At 33.3% G+C, this 23,247-nt stretch overlaps 1 protein-coding gene across 1 annotated transcript in view; it reads left to right on the top strand.

Annotated features, from left to right (window-relative positions):
- LOC149081737 (uncharacterized) overlaps window positions 1–23,247 on the top strand; it is a 53,192-nt gene that overhangs the window by 24,134 nt on the left and 5,811 nt on the right. Inside the window, exons 19-27 of the mRNA XM_089235749.1 lie at window positions 365–481; window positions 781–869; window positions 3,107–3,252; window positions 3,388–3,503; window positions 3,627–3,798; window positions 7,822–7,988; window positions 8,243–8,325; window positions 11,572–11,715; window positions 11,864–12,026. Of these exons, the coding sequence (XP_089091875.1) occupies window positions 365–481; window positions 781–869; window positions 3,107–3,252; window positions 3,388–3,503; window positions 3,627–3,798; window positions 7,822–7,988; window positions 8,243–8,325; window positions 11,572–11,715; window positions 11,864–12,026 (1,197 nt within the window). The remainder of the gene's footprint in view (window positions 1–364; window positions 482–780; window positions 870–3,106; window positions 3,253–3,387; window positions 3,504–3,626; window positions 3,799–7,821; window positions 7,989–8,242; window positions 8,326–11,571; window positions 11,716–11,863; window positions 12,027–23,247) is intronic.

Consider the following 23,247-nt stretch of genomic DNA (forward strand, 5'->3'; position numbering starts at 1 on the left):
GCGGCACATTTACATATCGCTCATGTGGCTCGTGGCAAGTTTTCAAACCAATGAAGTGACTCGCACTCTTCAAAAGTTTGAGCACCCTTGGCTTAGTGGTGTTCTTTCACTTCTGTTGTTTTTCTGTGTACACTAGAGCGAGGAAACCATTTCCGACCCTGCATTGCTATGAGATCCAAGTCCCGGTCTAGGTGTACCCTACATCTCCTTAAAATTTGAAAACGTGGTGTTGAAACACCCTTTACGTAAGTTTCATACATAAAAAAAAAAAGATTAATTAAGGCTGTAATATTAAATAAAAAGTTCCGGAATTCATGACTAAGTAATAAATACTGTAATGTACACCTATCGCAAAAAATTACAGGATGTCGCCACTGGTGATCCTTATTTCGACAATAACATTTCATTCCTCAAAGGCGAAGACTGGAAAAGAGCCAGGACTGTTCTGAGCCCGGGCTTCTCTACCGGCAAAATTAGAAGAGTAAGTTTCACTTCGTTAACTAACAGACTCAAATTAATAACCCCGAGTCCAGGCTGTTTCTTATTTTTAGCGATATTTATAAATGAAAATTCATTATTATGGGGTTGGATTTTTAATGCCTTAAAGATGTAACGTCGTTGCTGATAGGTTAAAAAACCTGAATTTACCGATCAGCAACGACGTTTCATCTTTAGGGGGCATAAAAATCCGAGCCCTATTCATTACTTTTAGAGCTTGGAATAGTCTTCTTAACCATTTGCGAACATTATACGTACTGATATGAATATATATTTTCACAGATGACGGACATCATTCTCGATTGCACAGAAACGTTGAAAAACAATCTCGAAACCCTTGCATCAGCTGGAAAATTGGTAGACGTTAAAAGGTATGTTTCAGAGTGAATTTATACTAATAAGAAATGTGAGAAGGCCACAACAGGCAAAATGCCCAACGAGGTAGGTGGCCGAGAAGAAGAAAAAACTACAGCTTCACTCGGTTATAACAACCTCCGTTGTAACAATATCTCAGTTATAACGCCAATAACTAGTGGCTTCGGTAATAGAGGATAAATACAAATAAATACAAATACTAAGGCCACAACATGCAAAATGCCCAACGAGGTGACTGAAAAAAGATTCCCATGAAAATGTGGATGTCAAACATAAACTACACAAAAAAAATACCATTAAAGCATATAGCGGAAGAAAAAACTAATAAGCAAATATAATACACCGCCCCATGAGAAACGATTATGGCTGGCTCATCTAAGTATGGATAGCTTCTCGATTTATTTCACTATGTCTATCATACTTCTCTTTGCACGTATCAGTTGGTTAGAATTCACGACCTCCTGAGGTAAGCTATTCCATTTATTAACAACCTTATTAGAGAAAAACTCTCTGCGAAACCACAACTTAGAACTGTCCCTTACTAAACGACAGCGGTGTCTCCAAGTCGAAGAAGTTGATTGACGGTGTATTAATAACTCATGGCTCATCCGATCCATTCCGTTGAAAATTTTAAACACTTCGATCATATCCCTCCCGACACCAGGGTTCCTCCAATGTGAACATACTCAGGAAATCAACTGTTTTTTCATAGCTCAAGCCTTGCGTGCCAACAAGAGCACGCTTAGCTCTTCTCTGCACCCCTTCAACCAAGTCTATGTCCCTCTGTAGGTATGGTCTCCAAAACCTTATGAGATACTCCAGTTCAGGACGAACTGTCTCGGAAAAGCGGAAGAATGACTTTAGGAGAACGCGGAGATCTTTTTAAGAGTGAAACCGAGTTATCATGTTCACTTTTTTGACCACCGTGAACAATGTTTAGGAAAACCTAAGCCGTTCGTTAATGAGAATTTCCAAATTAGTGACCCTAGTTGCATCCGGGACAGTAATACCATTTAAGTCGTAAGTGAAACGTGGGTTGTTCGAAACAAAATGAGCGACTATGCACTTATCAACAACTTAAAGGTCACGCTCCATTCATTAGCCCATGCTGCAATCATATTCAAGTTCATCTGGAGTATCTCCCCGTCGCAAAGTTAATGAGCCGTGCTTATAACGTAGGTTGAAATTGTTTCGTCATTTTCCCTTCCTTACTTTTTTTATTCGAAAAGGCTCTATCTTTTCAACGAAGCCTACTTAAATCCTTAGCCAGGGGTAGTGGTGGTGGTTCCAAGCCATGCCACAATGAGGATTTTTTTTTCCAATGCACGTACCTTTCAACAAATTTTAACACGAAGACCATACGTCCCGTTTTACTGGATTTACTGTTTTACTGAGCATTTTCTCTTCTGCAAAATATTGTCCGGCTGTCCTCTTATTTTCATGAAAAAAATGTTCACTTTGCCACTGTTTTGAGTCCTGAATTGTTTTCATTTTTTAGTCACAAATTCGATAATCGCAAGGTAGATCGTATATGTACGTATATCTGTATGAGTTCATTTTACTAACATAACCATGTTGGGCATAGACACCGGGACGCAGGAAGCTTGCCCCCTCCCCTCCAATAAAGTTTATAAGAGCACCCCCCCCCCCCCCCCAAGAATTCATTGATGCGATGCATGTCTCTCATGCGGACGGTTCTGAGTCTCGTACACATGGGACGTAAAGCAACTATGTCAAAGATGAAGAAATTAACAGAAACACATTTAATAGAAAGTCATCATATTATTTTTAAGAGTACCTACTATAGATTTGTAACAGTACTGTATATAGCAGTATGAAGTATTATTTTAACATTTTAAGCGATTTTCAAGAAATTCGGATGATCTCCGTTTGACGAATCGGCGATATGGAAATTGTGTAGTAGGTATTTCTATCTAGGCAAGGGGGTCACCCAGAAAAATCACTTTGCCCAAGGTCCTCTCATACTATTAAGACTGCCCTGGACGTGTTCATTCCCCCCCCCCCCACAACTTCATACACAGTTTTGATTGCATCTGATTATACTTTTCATACTTGAAAGATCTTGAAAACGTCAAACTTGGTTGTAAGCTCGGTTATAACGACAAAATTTCGCGGAATCTTCGATGTCGTTATAATTGAGTTTGAATGCATTAAATGTTCAAAGAAATATGTTTTCTTAGTTGCAAATTTTAAAACAAATAATTTTTAATAGGTTCTTTGGTGCCTTCACAATGGATGCGATTGCGTCTACAGCATTCGGATCTAAAATCGATTCCCATAACGATCCCGATAATCCTTTCGTCGTAGCCGCGAAAAATGTCTTCGGAAAATCAGGCCAGCTACGGATGGTTTTATTTCGTAAGAATAAAGCTTTTTTTAATGTTTCCGTGATCTTCTAAGGATCCCGGGGAAAAATAAATCATTCAATATATTGAATTTTTGGGTATATCTCAGAGAAACTATCATACACTAATTTTTTTCTTTGTATTCAAGTTATCTTCAACCGCATTACGAAACTTTTGAGAATAAAAGCATCTAATTTGTTTGGATCTGAATTTTTTGGGAAAGTTTCAGTGAAACTGATAGAAGAACGAAAGTCTAGGGGAGAGGTAAATATAAGTTTCAAATAAATGCAAATCGTACATGCATATCGCAATTCATATTTGCGATATTTGCAGTCTCAAATGCTCAATTTTAAATCTAGTACAATAAATGTGTTTCAATATCCATAGACCAGAAATGACTTTCTTCAGATGCTATTAGAGGCCCGGGAGAAATATCGGGAATCAAAAGATGAGACGAAACAAGAACGTGATATTGACATCGATACATTGGACGATGACGTTCAATCGAGCTACGCCAATGGTCACTCGGAAAATGTCGATATATCTCATCAGAAAAAAGGTAAAGGTAGTATTGTATTATGTATGCGTATATGAAATCTCTTCTGATCTATTCAATGGACATACACTTATTGGTATAGCCATAAGTTAGTGGACACTGAAATTTTTTGGCATTGTTAAACAAATGCTTGACGAATTGTTCTGAAATTTTGGTCATGTGAACTGTATGATTGTACTCACAATATTTTCAGTGAAAATTTAGTCCTGAGTGCATTTAAAGGACTGACAAAAAATTAAATAAGAAAAAATATTTATTGATCAATCTTGTATCAGAAAAAGCTGCAAATGATTTGTAACATGCAGGTAAAATGTTTTGAGAAACATTTTACCTGCTGTTTACAATGTTCGTGTGCGTTTTTGTTGAAGTTTTACTTATTATCACAAAAATATGAATGAAATTATCACAGAATATGAATATGAACTTTAAATTCTAATTTCCCTCGCACGTTTTTAGATTATAACAAGTGGAGTGTACAACCGAATTCCACGATATTTACACTGAACTTAACAACTAAGCGTTGTTAAAATTGTATTTCGAAGGATTTAATTATTTTAAATATAATTTGGAAATGTTAAATTCAATTTTAAATAAGATTGATCATGTTGACCCCTTATTTGTCTTAACCCCCCCCCCCCCAAACTTTACCCACTTGATCTAATTTTCTCTCATTGTTCATAGAATGGGTTTTCCAAGGCACAGATCCATAAGGAGAGCGAAAGTAATCATTAAAGTGATCTCTCACAGTCTTTCCTACGCATGCTACAACTGCTTTTCTGTCAATTGAAATGGTACTCATTATTGCATGTTTCCTAAAAACAGTCAATTACAAAGTGGTGCAAGTCTAGTGCAGGAGTAAAGAGTAAGAAAAAAAGAAGGAAAAGAGAAAAAGTGAAGAGCTCTGGACGTATTCTACGTTATGACAGTGCAGCCAAGTAAGAGCTGGCACTGTGACGTCGCAAAACTTGCGTTCGCGTGCGAGATATACTCTCGTGTAGCCAGGGGTTGCAGCGTCACGGGAGGGGGGGGGGTAGGGAAAGGTAATAAACTGTCTTTGTCCGAAAAACTGTCTAAACCAGTGATTCCCAACGTGGGCGTTAACGCCCTTGGGGGCGATGGAATGTTCCAGGGGGGCGGTAGAAGTTACGGGTATAACATAGGATCCTATGGGTTAGATTGCGTTGGAGGGCGGTGGGAGAAAAAATTTCTGAAGGAGGAGGCGATGGGACAAAAAAGGTTGGGAAACTATGGTTTAGACCATAGGATCCTATGTTATACCCATAGCTTCTACCGCCCCACCCCCGGAACTTTCCATCGCCCCGAGGGGGCGTTAACGTCCACGTTGGGAATCACTGGTCTAAACCAACATCCTCATCAAACTTTATTTTTTTACACGGCCGAATCTCTATTGGTTCCCCCCCCCCCCCCACCACAACCTGCTTCTCGGAATTTCATCACACAATCAGTTATTCTACGGAAGGGTTTTTGAGGAAAAATAAAGTGCTTCACTTTTGTGATTAATCTCCTTCCCCCCACAAAAAGTCACTACCCCGGCTAAGGAAGTTTCACTTCAAAATATAGGGTAAATGTAAACGTTAACCTATAAAATTTTTCATTTACGTTCTGTGTATATAATTCATGTTGAAACATAACAGCAGATAAACCTAAAACATTAAAATTTTTAACTTCAAAAAATGCCCTTAAAATAGAAAGTTTTGAGGTTGACACAAATGCAATGAATGACTTAAAACGAAGCTTCACAAACAAAACAAGGTAAACATATGATGAGGCTTCAGCGGCGCCTCATAACGATTATTGCCTGACGACTCTTGTCACCCGATTCAGCCCCATATCGTGAAAAATATCGAATGAATTTTTGGTCCGTAACGCGCATTTGCAAATACCCGTGTTTCCATTTACTCCAACTAACCGTAAATACTGTGCTCATATCTCCTGAAATATCAAATACAGTCGGATCCCGTTATAACGAATGCCGTTATAGCGAAAATCTCGTTATAACGAAATCTTTTCCAATCCTTCAAATCAATTTACATAGTAACAATGTATTGCGCGATTCCGGTATAACGAAATGAAAAATCCGTTATAACGAACTCTAAAACCAAAAATCCGAAAAACAACAGAGTCAATCTCCATCTACTCTTTCAAAGTTTTTGAAAAAATCGGACGAAATTGAAATTGAAAATTCAAACGGTAGTTATAGGATCTCCTATGAAAAAGATCTAACTTTCGAATTCACAAAATGTGTGGATGCAGCGGTCTTTACCTGGTATCAGGACATTCGTTCCCGAAATGTGCTAGTTACCGGTGGTCCACTCATAGGAGAAAAGGTTTTGGAGTTCACACGTGCTGTTGAATGCGAAAATTTTCAAGCAAAAGTGTCGGCTGGTTGGATCGTTTAAAAGAACGAACGGTGTGGTGTGGTAGCAAAACAGATTTGCGGGGAAGCAAATTCAGTTGATATGAAAAACGTGAATGAATGGAAAGCTGGTGAAATAGCGAAAGGGGTAAATAAAAAATTGGCCTACAGGGCTCCACCGTAGAAATTATGTACCAGAAAGGGATCCGCGAGTCAAAAAAAGGTTGAGAACCGCTGCACTAGAGTATGCTTTGCTACCTACAGCATCTGAAGCCTTAGCTAGTTTGGAACTCTAAAACGATATTTATCAGATCAAGAGAACCTTCCAGACCATTTGTTCGAGCATGCGTATACTTTAGTGCAGCGGTTCTCAACTGGTGCTCCTCGAGGCTCCTTGTGCACTCTCCAGGGGCTCCACGGCTGCTCGAGAAAAATAAAAAAAACAGTAAAATTAAAAAAATAATAATTATAAATTCTTTTAAGTAGTAAAAGTAAATCAATAACTTTGATGAATAATTAAGAAATAGGCCTACGGGGATCCGCCGTAGAATTTTTTTACTAAAATGGGCTCCGCGAGTCAAAAAGGTTGAGAACCGCTGCTTTAGAGGAATTTGTTGTTTCCTTAGCTTCCACAATACTTGTGCAAAATAATAATTGCGGAATATTTGCCTCTAAAATGCTAATTAAGTAAAACTTATGCAAAAAACTGCAATGCTCAACTTCATTCTTTTTTTTTTATTATCTAGAACGTAAATAACTATTTTTTTCCCCTAGAATCAAATTCTGATGCGATTTTTTTTGCGCATGTTAAAAATTGGAAATTCCTTTATAACGAAATTTTGTTATAACTAAGTGATTTCTTCGGTCTCTTGGAGTTCGTTATAACGGGATTCGACTGTAGTTTCATTTTAACCCTTTATTTGGCAATGCTCAAGCAACATGAGTTTCTTACATTTTTTAGACAATGTATATTTTTTGAGCTCGCTTCGGCATTGATGCTTTTAAGCAACTTTATTCGATGTTTACTTGTGAGCTGTTCATCAAGTTTCTACACTTACCAGCAAAATGACCTCAAAGGTACACGTCTCTTATTTCTTGACAAGACCAGCAAGAATGGTTTTTGACTCTTGTATTTTGGAGAGAAATATCATATATGCAAGAGACATATTGCTGTCAGTAGTAGTTAGTAGAGAGTTTTAGTAGATATCTCTGTGAAAATACGTGAAACTTTCATGAAAATGCACACGCACACGCATTGAAAATAGCAGGTAAGATGTTTTGTAAAAGTTACAAATCATTTAGAGTTTTCTCTGATACAAGGGGTGATCAAAAACATTTATTTTTTCATATTTAATTTTTGTCGGTCTTTTAAATGCACTCGTGACTACAGTTTCACTGAAAATGGTGAGCACAAGCATAGAATTAACATAATTAAAATTTCAGAACAATTCATCATGTATTTCTCTGTAAAACTCTAAAGTGCCCACTGACTTATGGTTATATAATGGGGTTCGATTATAAAGATATACATTAATATTAAAGAGTACAGAGCAAAACACCAAGTGCAAAGCATATGGTTCGATTATACGAATGTAATATCCATATGAGCTAATATATTACCATTATTATTTAATTATTTCATTCATCAGGCTTGACCGAGAACGAATTCATGGCCACCTGCGTAATGTTTTTTGTTGGAGGCTATGAAACTGTGGCATCAACGCTTGCATTCGCTGCATACGAGCTCGCTGTAAACGAGGAACATCAGAAAACTCTCATAGCAGAAATCGATGAGTTGTTAATGCGCGAGGAGGAGGTAAATCTGTGTGCTTGTGTGATTAAAACTATTCATTAAAACATTCTAGGAGTTTATAGACGCATTTTATTATCATATATTTTATAATTACCCAAAGCAAATAAAATCAATGATACTGTACTGTCATTTTATGATGTGAATAATGTATATGTATATTTAATAGTATATATTAGATTATATGGACTATTAGATACATAATTTGAGTGATTTTATTGTTTTATATCGACTGATACAAAACTTTTCTTTTATTAAAGCTGACTTATGAAAACATACAGAGCCTGAAATATATGGACGCCGTAGTGTCTGAGACATTGCGAAAATATCCACCTGCATTAAGGTGATTGCGTTTCAATATTTAACACTCGGATGTTGAGTTCATTATCGTCACTACCATTCTATTTGAAATTCAATTAAAAAAATATTGACCCATCCATCAACTACATTATGTTACCAAAGAAAGTGAAACTTCTCGATAACGGACACCTGATATGACGTTGTACGCTTGCAAAAACGATGCACCAAACGCATTGGTAGGGCTTCTAATTCCCGACACCTCGGAACCTTCCGGAATCGGGAACGGTAAATCGCGATTCCCGAGAATTCTCGATAATTTCCGATACCATATTCTTTTTTTAGTTTTCGTAAAATATTAAAAATAAAGCAATTCCCTCACTCCCTTTCCCCGGTTCAAATTTTTGCCCGTTATGTTAATTTTCTAATAAATTTATAGTGCAAAAAATTGAAGAAAAAAAGATCCCAGGCTTAGGTTCCATTCTCTTCTTTGTGTGTGTATGTGTATGCAGGGGGCGGGTAGACCACGAATGTTAGTTGAATATTGATTAATAGTGAATGTGCGATGAGGCAGCCGAGAATCCTTTCCAATTGGTCAATTACTTTGATTTGAGAAAAACATGATCTTTAATTCTATCTTTACCTATAGTAAAGTTTCCGAATTTTATTTTGCATCTGAAAGTACTTCTCATCTACATACCGGATGGGAACTTGAAAATTCAAATATACTTAAATATTATTGTTGTAATTATATTAGCTTCTATTGCTTAAGGGGGTTGGCGCACGCAAATTTCCCAAAAAACACATTTTTCGATTTTTAAACGCTGCGAAATTTATACAAATACAAATACGAATACAACGCCACAACAGGCAAATTGCCCAACGAGGTGGCTGACTTAAGAACATCATGGATCCCCGAGCCATTTTTTGGAGGCCCTACTTACTACTACTACACCACACATGCGCCCCGCCCGGTTGTTCGAAAAAATGTTCCTTATCTAACAAAAAACTTTTTTGGAAAAAAACATTGCAGTGGAAAACATATGTATATAGATATTGTATAATGCCTGCAAGCAGTTTATAGTAAAATATTAAAAAATATATTTTTATTACAGGTAGAACAAAACCTTTTTAGACACATTTAGACGCAGAAAATTTCATAGTATTTAAAAATTAAAAAATTGGAAAATGCGTTTTTTTTGGAAAACTTTCGTGCACCAACCCCCTGAAGACTTGAAGTGCTAATCACGTGAGCAGTTCAAGATGCCCCTAATACATCCGTAATTTACTCTTTTTGCCATAACTGACCAAGTTCAGTTTTCGTGAGGTAAATTTTACCGCTTTACGATTACGGACGAAATATTTCGTCCAAACGCCAGTGAAAGAAATTCAACCCAGTTCTTTGTTTTCTTTCCTTTCTCCTCATTATCACGAAGCTTCATTGTAATCCTATGAACTGAAGTTGGTTTTTTTCCTCCGTTCTTTCTATACTCGTGTTAATAATTCCCTCCCACATATTAATGTATCTTTCTTTTTTCATTTAAAAGCGAAAGAGCAAAATTAGTGTGAGTGTGAAAGAGTTAACTGTAATCTCTTTCTCTCTCATCTACTATACTGTTTTTCCTCTTCTAATTTATTTTTTTCTTTCTCCTTCTTCCTTTTTTCCCTGATGTACGAACAAGATTATCAATTTTATCGCTGATACGTTAAATAGAGAGCATCCAAATTTGTTCACAAAGCACATAAAGGGGTTAATTGGATTTGTGATTCTTAAAATTTCTTCATCCGTAAATTTGGTGGTGTTTGGTCCCAAATACTAATGAAAATATCATAAGCATGTTGTTTAGCACTAGGCACGTACTGTATTTGTGCATTTATCTCACTTCTAATTAGTTATAATAAGCAAGACTTACTTTTAGATCAAAAAGTCATTTTTTGGAGATATCATGTTCTGACCAAATATCACAAAATTTACAGGTAAGTCTCAATAATCCGAGGTGGACCGAGGAAGCACCATACCACCAAAAACTCGAACTATCCGAAAATAATTAAAAAAATAGCACTTAAGACGTTAAATTTACTTTTAAGAGTAAGACGAGAAAAACCAATTTAAAGAGAAGACTTAGGCAAAGCACCTGTGTAAGTTCTCTGTTTTGAATATACCTATCGATCAGAATTTTTATTCAGTTTGAAGAAACTATTAATTTTTTTCCCTCTTGTCACAAAGCCATCATTTCAGAAGGATAACCAAATACCAACTCCGGTACGACCGCTACATTGCAATTTATTGCCATTCACGAGTTGGGTTTGAAATAAAGGTGCCATCTATCGGGGGTCGCCTCTAGCTCGTTAGGGATAATATTTTGTTACCTATATTCTTCCCTCGGTTCGAACCTGGGACTTGAGAACAAGGTTCCTGTTCAACAGAGGGACCTATATTATGTGAAAATTTTATTTATATATTATATATATTTTCTAGGATTTTTTTTCCTCTGGAAATATTTCTTCTAATAAATTCTGGAAAAAAAACTTGCCCATTTATTTTGGAAATATTTTTCATTAATTATCATTCATTCCGGAAACATTTCTTAAATTAGTTCTGCAAATATTTCATTTTATGTTTAAAATATTTCATTAATTCTAGAAACATTTCATAATTCATTTTCATTAATTCTGAAAATATATGCCTATGTATCCATTTCAAATTTTTTAAAATATCTTTCATTAAACTTATGAATTTTCATGACATGTGAAATTATTTCCGACTTATTTTGAAATGATTTCTTTCAATAAGTAAGAAATTATTTCTCATTGATTCTTAAATTATTTCTCATTTAAGAATGAAGCAAATTTGAAATTCATTATTTCACACCAATCCTTTAACATAGTTTTTCATTGAGATTTTCTCAGCGTGTCTATAAATTCTGTAAATATATTAGCTTTTTTCGTCGGCGGGCTACTGTAAAAAGATTCTAGGGTCACATGTGGCCTGCGAGCCATGCGTTGAAGACTCCTTTTGTGTGTGGTGTACAAAGTCCGTACTACATAATTTAAAATTCCTTCTCCCAACCAGATCATGGCCGCTGCTCTGTCTCAATCAAGAGATATAAGCAGATGGTCGAAAAAGACCAGGGCCCATGCTGGAACCTGTGCGTGTATGTGTCGTGAGCCTAAAGTGAAATTTGTTTCTGTGTAGTGCTTGTTATAGAATGCTGCCATCTATATTTTGAACCATAATGTGAAACTGAAACTATTTTTAATAAAAGAAGAATCAATTCAATTTTATTTTCAGCACTACACGAATGGCAACAAGCGACTACATGTTGGGTGGCACGAATTTCAAGATCCCTAAGGGTACCATGGTAGGTGTACCTGTATATGCGCTGCATCATGATCCAGAATATTATCCAGATCCAGATAAATTTATTCCTTCCAGGTAATGTTGTAATAACTTACCTATATGCATAATATACCTAATGACAATAAATAACATACCTATGTACAATGGCACTTTATGTGACGCTGTATTAAAGCAATATTTTATAATTAACTTTTTTTCAATCTTTTCTCGTGTTCCCCTTCAGGTTCCTTCCCGAAGAGAAATCCTCAAGGAACCCTTACGTGTATTTACCATTTGGTGCTGGTCCGAGAAACTGCATTGCCATGAGATTTGCTCTGATGGAAGTTAAATTGTGTCTGGCTAATGTCTTACGCAGCTTTACGTTTCATAGGTCCGAGAAAACGCAGGTAAACCAACATTGAATATATTTGATGTACAGTGCTCGTCGCTTATTAAAATCACATTTATCCAGACGACTTTGATTTTGTTAACCACTTTCCGATCAAGGACGTAATATTGCGTCTGAAAGCCTGTGGAATAAACTTAAACAAGCTCTCTCTGTTTTCTTTTCTCTCTCCTCATCACCGCAAGGCTTTGTTGTAACCCTAGGAAACCTTTACCTTTCTTTTATTTCTATGCAATTACTAGCGACTTATTTCCCCCACATATGATGTATCATTTCACAATATTGTTACGAAAATTATGTTTAGCGCAATTTGGTGAGAACTCCTTAAGTTAACGAAGCCAAGAGGAAAAGAGGAGAAATCACGCGATTGGTCTGGAACGTTCTGTCGGGCTTCTCTGACCAGAAAGTGGTGCCACAAATTCAGTACTATGAGTTGTGAAATAGAATTTGCTGGAACTTTCTATTTCTCGAAAATTCGCAGTGTCCATAAAACGATGCCACGGACAAAGAGAGGTGGTCAGTTTTTGGACTTTATCATCAATGCGAGAACTTTTTTCGTAGTTCGCTCTCTGTTAGCGTGTTTTATCAAGATCGCTGCTTGTAAATAGCTGTTTTCTGTGATGTCTTGCAAATTGTTTATCCTCTGCTCATTTCAAAGACTTGTGAGACATAATCCAGAACAATTTTTTGCGTTAGGGGAAAGGGGTCAGTGCGATATAACGGGGTTCGACAGTAAAAATGTTTTACACAAAAGATTCTAAAGAAAATTATGGCTTACATTTTCGTGAAGCCTTGGATCAGTCTCTTTTAAATGAGACCAATTAATTTACTAGTTTCAAGTTCCTTTCGGGTTTCACTCAGTTTCTCTCTGAGCAAATAAAATTAATTTTAATTTTAATTTTTTAAAGCGGTGGGAGCGGCTTTATTTTATTAAGCGGGAATTTTATAATGTGATTGGTATTGATTTGATTTCGTTTTAGTGATTTGTTAAAGCAGTTGGTTTTATTAGCGACGGGTACTGTAGTGTCAGGGGTCTCTGACCTCAATTTTCACACTGTAGTGAATATACTACTTGTAAATATACTACTTGTATATAACTGCGCGTTACCTCAATGAAGAACTGAAATGTCATTTTGTATAAAAGTATGTTTTGAAAATCGATGAATTAATCAATATTCAAGTAGTGGTGTTTTGGGTCGTTCTGGCTGCACCGCACCAAAAATTGTCCCGTTCTGGCTGCACCCTCACAAAAATTGTCCCGTTCTGGCTGCACCCTCACAAAAATTGTCCCGTTCTGGCTTCAAATAAAACACGAAAACCACAACTAAACACAACTTTACAAGTTTTAAAGATAGAAAACATTGATTTTTTTATATATGTAAACGAGTAGGCTTGCATTTTTATAAATTATTAGATAATGAAATTTGTTAGATAATAATATTTTAATATTTCTAAAGACTAAAAATTGTATAAAGACAAAAAAAAACTTACTGTTCATTGTTTCTATTATCCATTGTTTTCTTTTTTCAGGTGATTTTATTTTTATCACTATGTATGCTAGTACGAGCATAAAAATATTCAATGTCTTTTTTATGCGCGCACTAACATGAAAAGTGATAATTTTATCTTCTTTATTTATTCTTTAGCTTTTCTAATAAAAATACCAGGTACTGAAAAAGTTGCTATAAAACACAAACTATTGATTACATAAAAATTATTTTTATTTAATCTAATTGTTCAATCTAAACTGTCCGAAAAATTAAATGCTTTGTTAGATTTAAAAACGCCGATTAATTCATTTCAACAAATTTTGTCATGTTTTTAGATCTTACGTTTTTTAAATCTGGTTTTTTTTTTTTTTGCGGCCTCCAACCTCCCCGAATAGCCGCACCCTAACCAACCAGGTTTTTGAAAACAAGGTAAAATATACCTAAAATTTTGTATTTTTTAAAATTTTGTTGTCATTAATTTAAGATTTAGGAGGGGTTCACTTGATAACACTCTACGGAGCTAGAAAAACCCTCCTCTAAAAACTAGCTTGAAGTGTTATCAGTTCACTAAACAGAATAAAATTCATTTTTTTATTTTTATGTGTCCAAATGCAAAATTTTCTAAGATATTAAAAAAAAGTAAGATTTATCAGTGAATGGGTATAATATGTTATCTTATTTTCTTTCAGTGTGTATAAAATATGCTTCTTGGTTTTAATAAAGTGCTGTGTACGTTTAAATAATTATTCATTGTATAAAACTTTTTTATATGTGTTTAAATCATAAGTTTTGAGAATACTTTTTTTAAATTCCTTTCCTAACTGGTTTAAAGGACCGCCTAAATGTTTAAGCATCTTTTTTCCAAGTTTATAATATGTAGCTGAGCAATCCAGTGAAAATCACATTGAATTGATTTTCGTTAGGTTTTCGTGTTTTGTCTATTTATATATATATATATATTTTTTTTTTTTGCGGCCTCCAACCTCCCCGAATAGCCGCACCCTAACCAACCAGGTTTTTGAAAACAAGGTAAAATATACCTAAAATTTTGTATTTTTTAAAATTTTGTTGTCATTAATTTAAGATTTAGGAGGGGTTCACTTGATAACACTCTACGGAGCTAGAAAAACCCTCCTCTAAAAACTAGCTTGAAGTGTTATCAGTTCACTAAACAGAATAAAATTCATTTTTTTATTTTTATGTGTCCAAATGCAAAATTTTCTAAGATATTAAAAAAAAGTAAGATTTATCAGTGAATGGGTATAATATGTTATCTTATTTTCTTTCAGTGTGTATAAAATATGCTTCTTGGTTTTAATAAAGTGCTGTGTACGTTTAAATAATTATTCATTGTATAAAACTTTTTTATATGTGTTTAAATCATAAGTTTTGAGAATAATTTTTTTAAATTCCTTTCCTAACTGGTTTAAAGGACCGCCTAAATGTTTAAGCATCTTTTTTCCAAGTTTATAATATGTAGCTGAGCAATCCAGTGAAAATCACATTGAATTGATTTTCGTTAGGTTTTCGTGTTTTGTCTATTTATATATATATTTTTTTTTTGCGGCCTCCAACCTCCCCGAATAGCCGCACCCTAACCAACCAGGTTTTTGAAAACAAGGTAAAATATACCTAAAATTTTAAGTTTTTTTTTAAATTTTGTTGTCATTAATTTAAGATTTAGGAGGGGTTCACTTAATAACACGCTATGAAGCTAGAAAAACCCTCCTCTAAAAACTAGCTTGAAGTGTTATCAGCACGCTAAACAGAATAAAATTCATTTTTTTATTTTTATGTGTCCAAATGCAAAATTTTCTAAGATATTAAAAAAAAGTAAGATTTATCAGTGAATGGGTATAATATGTTATCTTATTTTCTTTCAGTGTGTATAAAATATGCTTCTTGGTTTTAATAAAGTGCTGTGTACGTTTAAATAATTATTCATTGTATAAAACTTTTTTATATGTGTTTAAATCATAAGTTTTGAGAATAATTTTTTTAAATTCCTTTCCTAACTGGTTTAAAGGACCGCCTAAATGTTTAAGCATCTTTTTTCCAAGTTATCAAGTATGTTTATAATATGTAGCTGAGCAATCCAGTGAAAATCACATTGAATTGATTTTCGTTAGGTTTTCGTGTTTTGTCTATTTATATATATATTTTTTTTTTGCGGCCTCCAACCTCCCCGAATAGCCGCACCCTAACCAACCAGGTTTTTGAAAACAAGGTAAAATATACCTAAAATTTTAAGTTTTTTTTTAAATTTTGTTGTCATTAATTTAAGATTTAGGAGGGGTTCACTTAATAACACGCTATGAAGCTAGAAAAACCCTCCTCTAAAAACTAGCTTGAAGTGTTATCAGCACGCTAAACAGAATAAAATTCATTTTTTTATTTTTATGTGTCCAAATGCAAAATTTTCTAAGTTATTAAAAAAGTAAGATTTATCAGTAAATGGGTTTAATGTTATCTTATTTTCTTTCAGTGTGTATAAAATATGTTTCTTGGATTTAATAAAGTGTTGTGTATGTTTTAATAGTTTTTCATCGTATAAAACTTCTTTATACGTAGTTAAATCATAAGTGTTGAGAACACTTTTTTTAATTCCTTTCCCGGCTAGTTTAGAAGACATCCCAAATGTGTAAGCATAAAGTTTTGGCTTCAATGAGCAAAATTCTTTAATAGGCTCCCCACATGTTTCATCTTTTAGATACCCTAATCTGTTTTTATTATCGATATTGTAGAAACGGCTATCAGAAGAATAATTACTGAAATCGAGAACATGACTGAAATCTTTTTTTAATTTTTCGTAAACATTCGACGCTTGGATATTTAAGACTAGGTTATCAGTGTCTGTGTAAATAAGCGTGCATTTGTTCTCCCCGAAATATGATTGAAAATTATAATAAAGATCAAACATTTTTTCTTTAGCTAATTCTAGTATAGTGAAACCTATGAAAATTGGTTTATTTAAAACAACTTTTTTTTTTCTATTTTTAAATAAAACTAAGTTTTCGTTGAGAATTTCAAAATATTCCATAGTTGGGTTCGCTAAATGTTTTTGGGTTTGACTTTTAGTTAGAGCACATTTAATGTCCGTTTTATTTCGTACGTTTTGGCAAGTTTTGCCAAAGAATGCATTATTCATTAGTTTATAGAATAATCGATCAAAATCATTTGTTGCTGATTTTCTTTGTGAATTATTAAAAAGCACATAGGGTTCTAAAAAAGGTTCCTGACGAAAACTCAGTATTTTATGTATTTTTATCAGTTGAAGCCCCATTTTGAGATAAAATTTTAGTAGTCTATAATGACAGGTATATAGATGCTTATCATATAAAGTGTTTATTAATTTTTTTACGTTGGAATTGTATTTTATATTTAGATTAGCCAGTAAGTCTTTTTGGTAAGGTGATAACATTTCCTCGTTAATAACTAGATGTTCAGGAGCTAGGGGGAACGAATTGTGTTTATCATGTAATTTTCTACTATATTTCAAATCTACTTGTAAAATATATCCAGTTTCACTATTATCAGGTACATTTAAAATATTGAATTTGTTAATTTCTTCATCACTCAACCAACGGAAATTACCTATTGGTAAACATTGAGTTTGACAGTAACCATAGAGATTATTTACGTCTAGAGAAAGTATGTATCTCTGTTTCTTACTCGGGTCAAAACCATATATTTCTGGGTTATTAGCTTTTACATGGCGATGGTTATTAAAACACATCCCACCTCTCATGGCATCTTCTATGAAAGTGTACATCTGTATTTCTGGTAAAAGTTCAATACGAGCCATCGTGTATTTCAGTCCAGCTACCCATGTGAGGTGAGGTGTTGATAAGAACTTCGTTACTTCTAGACCGTAAAATCGATATATAATCGTTCTAAAATGCTCAAATACATCACTCAAAAGTAGCACATCCGTGATTTGATAGAGCTTAAGGTAATCACTGAATGTCGAACATTTAAAATTATTCCAAATTAATTTAGCATGACTATATTCATCGTCACTTATTTCAGAGTTTGTTAGTAAATTGAAAAAAAATTTTTTATCGGGTAAACGCGAGTATTTTAATTTTTTTTCATCATCGAAGAAAGAATAGGGAAAAACTCCTTTTTTTCTTAGTAAAAATTTATTTTTGGATGTGAAAATTGAATTGAAGAGAGGAAATTCAGTATTGATATCAGCTAGTTGTTCTAATGAGCTCTGAAGAAATTTATACGAATCCAGTATCAGAATCTCATCTAACTGAATGGACGTGAATCGCTCCGAACTACTGGGTATAATTCTTATATTTTTAAAAAACTCCTTGGTTAGAGCATTGATTATTAAATTAGAATCATATCCTGTGAAATTGTGGATAAATAAAGGTAAAAAGAATTTTTTTTTTCTGTTTAAATTGCAGGAGTTGTGGGCAAAACCCATGAACTCACCTGTTGCATGACAATGATCCTTGACGACTGTATCATTATCACCGAAACACTGTCTGCAAATGTGGCAGAACTCTTTGTTAATATTATTTATACTATGTTTATCAAGTGGTTCTATTTCATGAAGCTCGTTAATAAGCTGTTTTTTTAATGTTTTAATTGTTTTTAAAAAAACCTCAACAGCATCTAACCCGCAATAATAATTTAAAAATATTATTTGTTTCTTTTTAACAACAGCGATAGCATAACTAATCGGTACATGTTTTTCTATAACAACAGAATTGTCACTTATAATTATAGTTTTTTTTCTTGTTATAGCTTCAAAATCCGCATACATACAGATAGGGTGTTTGACTGTTTTTATATAATCTTCGAAACTTGTCATTAAATTTTTAGGCAAACTCACGGGGACAATGTCATAGCAAAGTTGTTCGTGTCTTATGAGAGATTCTCTTCTTTTGAAGCCAAGTAGGCATGAACTGCAATAGTGATGTTTACCGTTACTGTTTATGAGTCTGTTGATATTTGTGATTAAAAAATAATGACCCTTAAATAAAAGTAAATTTATTTTTTTTTGTTCCCTTGTTGTTTTTCCTATGTAAAGAGGTGTTACAGATTTTTTTTTATATTTAAAAACATTAATTATTAGATTGTTTGATTTTTCGAAAATGTGTATATTATTAATATCCATAGGGAAATCTTGTTCATTAAATTTCAAGTATTTGAAAAATTTAAAATAAGAAGTTTTTTTACTTCTTACATTTTTTTTGGGGGGGAAGAGAGCTGCTAATACAGCAAACAGAAAACATTTCTGGTCATTAATATTTTTAATTTCAAGTAAACATTTTTTATTTTTTAAATATTTTGGTAACGATACAAATTCACATCCACCCGTCAGAGGTTTATATCGACCTAAACTTAGATCTATAAAATTAATGTTTTCTATAACCCACCCACTACCATTTCTAACAAAATTATCTATTCTATCGAGAATATTAACTAAGGCATCATTCAAAATATCATCTAAATTATTTGAACATATTATTTTAAGAACTTTTGATGCGAAGTAAAATTTGGTTCTTGATATATTACGATATTCATCGTATTTAAAAAAGGATATTTCCAAGCAAATTATGATCTTAATATATGTTTTATGAAATTTTAAAATCAAATTTTTAATCTGGCCCTTTGTTTTTGATAATAATTTATAAGGATCACGTATGGTTGTTACCGCTCGATATGTTTTGATAAAGTTATTGAAAGCTGTTTGTTTTAATGCAAACATTTTGACCACATAATTTTTTTTTAAATATTAGTATTATATTATACGCAAAATATTATTTAATAATATAAAAATTTAGTATTCTTTTATTTTTTTTTATAATGAGTTTGGACACATAAAAGCTAAAAAAAATGATAGAATTTCTGATACCAAAATACTATTTAGAAGTATAAAAATCTAATCTCTTGGCAACGGGGGTAAAATCTGCTAATCAATCATTCAATATAAAATTTTAATTCTTTCTTTTTTAAAAAACCACCACCACCACGATAAAACCTATTTCATACATACTTATATATACATTTAATACACCCTTTTTTTATATTTATACGATAAAATACTTTTTTTTTCCTTTTTTTCACATTTTTTTTGTATATATTTTATAATTTTTTAACATTTTTTTTGTATATATTTTATAATTTTTTAAAATTTTTTTTTGTATATATTTTATAATTTTTTAACATTTTTTTTTGTATATATTTTATAATTTTTTTACATTTTTATATAGATAGTTTATATTTTTTTTAACATTTCATATATATATTTCATAGTTTTTTTATATATTTTTATTGTCTTTTTATTCTAGAAGCTAAAAAACGCTTCATTTAAAAAATATGAATCTTGGCTAACAACACAGGAAGATTATTTTTACTTTAAATGCTCAGCCATGCAATCAAGAGCCTTTCGCAAAGAGTCTAATTGCGTTACAGGAACATTAAATCTATTTTTTATCTCGCCGTCTATTGATCTCGATATGTTTATGTAAGTGTTGTTCCTATATATTTTGTTTTCAATAACTATGCCATTACCTACATAAATAGAATAAGTCCTGGTTTTGCTCTTCTTTATGTGATCATCCTCCAATACGAGATCATATTTTTTTTTGGTTTTGCTAATCCGACGTTCTGTTTCTGATTGGCTATTATTGTCCTCGTCGTCGTCAGATGAAATGTTTGCACTTTTACGTTTTTTTGTTTTTAATGAGTCTTCATTTCTAAATTTTTTATCTACAAAACAAAAAAAAAGAAATCGCCCCCTGTGAATATATAAAAAAACGCGATATAAAAATCTTATTAAGAAATCAATGTTCTTGAATTTTATTATTTAAAATCATAGCGCGAATAAAATAAGAGCTAAGTTGTTCTTTACACGAGAATAAAAAAAATTTCTTTGTAAAAACTTACCAGGAGTAGCCATCTCGTCTTCCGAGCTTTTCGTTTGTGTAATGTGAAATGGTAAGCGATGCACTGGTTTTTATTTTAGATTCAAGGTCAACTCACGCGATTAATCATTCCTGTTAAAACACGATATAGCATACCACAAAAATAAACATGGTTTATATGACATTGTGATGCGTGAAAGACCTGAAGAGAGGGGGTGGTGGAATGTTATGGTTTTCCCCATAATTTAACTTCGGTTTTAAGATAAGGGAGTAGAGGAAGCAATTATTCATAGCTAAGCCAAGAATTATAATTTGATCGTAACCTTCAAGAAAAAAGGAAGATGATTACCGAATATGTGTTACGGAAACAATCATATTGTTTCTGATTTTCATTCACGATTTGACCTTCAAGAAATGAAAAGTGACCATTATAATGTATTAACATTTGTAAAACTTTTTTTTATTTCCGGGATGGTTTTTACGTTTCTAATTTATTATTTAGCGTTTCGCGAGGTTAAGGTAATTACAGTGTAATTTGTTTAACAGCCTTGAATTTTTTATATCCATGAATAAAAAAAACCAACAAACAAAAACTCGAGATATTTATTCTTAAATTAAAATATTTTTTTTATTATTCTTACAAGTTAGATACAATATCATTGTAACATATACACACTGCATACACAATCAATATAATCTTACATATCAATGTTATAATGACAATATGTAATTTTTTTTTTACAAAGATATACTCGAGAGTTGTAAAACACGAATACTAGCAGATTGTTTAATTAATGAAAAGATTTTGTTTTTTCACAAAAACACTGTGAATTTCTGTCACCACGGAATCCACCGATAACAGTTTAAAGTATGCTATTTTAACAGAATTAGTTATCAACGGTAGATCAAAGTCAGTTTCTAAAACACAGTTAACGCATTCCGAAATGCTGTTGTAGAAATTATCGCAAAATATATGTGGAACCCATAGTCCAGCTTCTAGTTTTAAAATGCAAAAACCATATAGTTCATCATCCATCAACGATGTTGGAATGCACTCATCGTGAAGTTTGGCCAGAATTTTCTTGTTATTCATTACTTTGAAATATTTTAGTTCCAATGGACAGCTATCGGGGTAATCAAGGGATACACTCATCGCACTTTTTATGGCTTGAATCATATCCGAGAATAATAAAGGTGTAGGGTGAGATGGTTTTTCGTTCGAGCGAACATAAACGTAACCATATTTCTGGTCCATCTTCAGAGCGTAGAATGATGAAAATTGAGATGTTCTAGCGTTTATATAATCACATTTACAAAATTTTAATTGGTGTATTAAAGCAAGCTCACGCAGTACTGTATGACATCATTTTGGGGGATACGGGAAAACTGTAGCATTTGTTTAGCAGCAAAAGAACACATTAACTTCTCGTTCTTTTCTTTATTGTTCGTCAATTCATTCAGTCTCTTGCCTCGCACGATATGTGTAAGGAAATACAAACAGAAAATGCCACATGATTTTGAGAACGGTGATTGGTACACAGTTTCATTATATTCAGTAACTTTTGAATTTCTACGAATAAATCGTAAGATATACACGTTTCTGCATTTCATTCCGTAACTATCAAAGTAATAACATTTTTCTTTATCAAAAAAAATAGCGATCCAATGAGAACCGGGCTTATTTTTGGGGTCTATATTTACAATATACGCTTTATGCTTCCTTTTCCTTTTTAGCGGAAGTTGATCGCAAGCAAAAACCCCTGCAAACACTGGTGATAGTAAACTATCACCGTGAGCGATTTGAAATAGATCGTTAGAATTCATATTTAGAAATCGGTGTAAATGCTTCTAGATTTATCGATTTGTATCGTTTTTGGGACTTGAGAATAAACAATCAATGTCATCGTCTCTGTTAAAGCTTCTGAAAATTTAATTTCGATAGATAGATTGGAGGTTTCAGGAGTGGAAATCCAATCACCTTCGCTTGAAAAGTCTGGAGTTAAATCCCATGCTATCAAGTAAAAACCGTTAGGATAATCTTCGTAGCTTATTGGGATATCAGTAGAACTGGAAAATTTGTTCAGGTCTGTGAATAATGACATATAATTTCTAACGTAGGATGTTGCAGAAGGAGTGTATGGGTTTGATGGATACGTCATGCCATCTTTTCTTAGACATATATAATTTATGTTCGAATGCCTGAAATTGAATGGATTTTTTCTTTCATCACCACTGAAATTTTTGTTTGGTACTAGACCGAGAATCAGTCTACTGGGAATTTCACTCAAGAAAGCATTTGATATAACATGGCTTTGCAAACCTGCAGAAAGGGTAAAGCTTCGAATCTCACTGTGTTTAATCTGAAGCTGTATATTCCCTAATTCCAATGCTTTAGCATGTCCTAGAAGAACAGATGGAGCTATTTGTACTTTTCGAACGTACAAACTAGCCTCTGTGATTAGCAGCTGTGTGTCTGTTACATCACTCATTAGAACAAACGAATTTTTAGCGCGTTCTAGCTTTATGGTAAGGTCAACTCCATTCAATAAAAGTTTTGATTGGTTGGCTAAATCAAAATGTAATGGACCTATTAAATCCATCTCTCGTGAGGCTTTGCAACGTTCATGACGTTGTTTTAGACCGGAGTTTAAAGAGTTCAGAGGGGCATGGTCATCCATTTTGCCAGCAGTGTCAATGTAAAACAGCGAACTAGTCAAATGAGTTTTTTGTGCTGCACTCGAGGTGAACAAAAGTGATTCAATATATGCCTTGTATGCATAATTAGCGTAGTTGCTTATTGGTTTATCATTCAAAAATACTTGCAACGAAGAAAAACACGTATTCAAAA

Source organism: Pholcus phalangioides, unplaced genomic scaffold (genome assembly GCF_987345545.1).
Source record: "Pholcus phalangioides strain wild (caught in Gottingen) unplaced genomic scaffold, Ppha-v1.0 ptg000009l_1, whole genome shotgun sequence".
Taxonomy (NCBI): Eukaryota; Metazoa; Arthropoda; class Arachnida; order Araneae; family Pholcidae; genus Pholcus; species Pholcus phalangioides.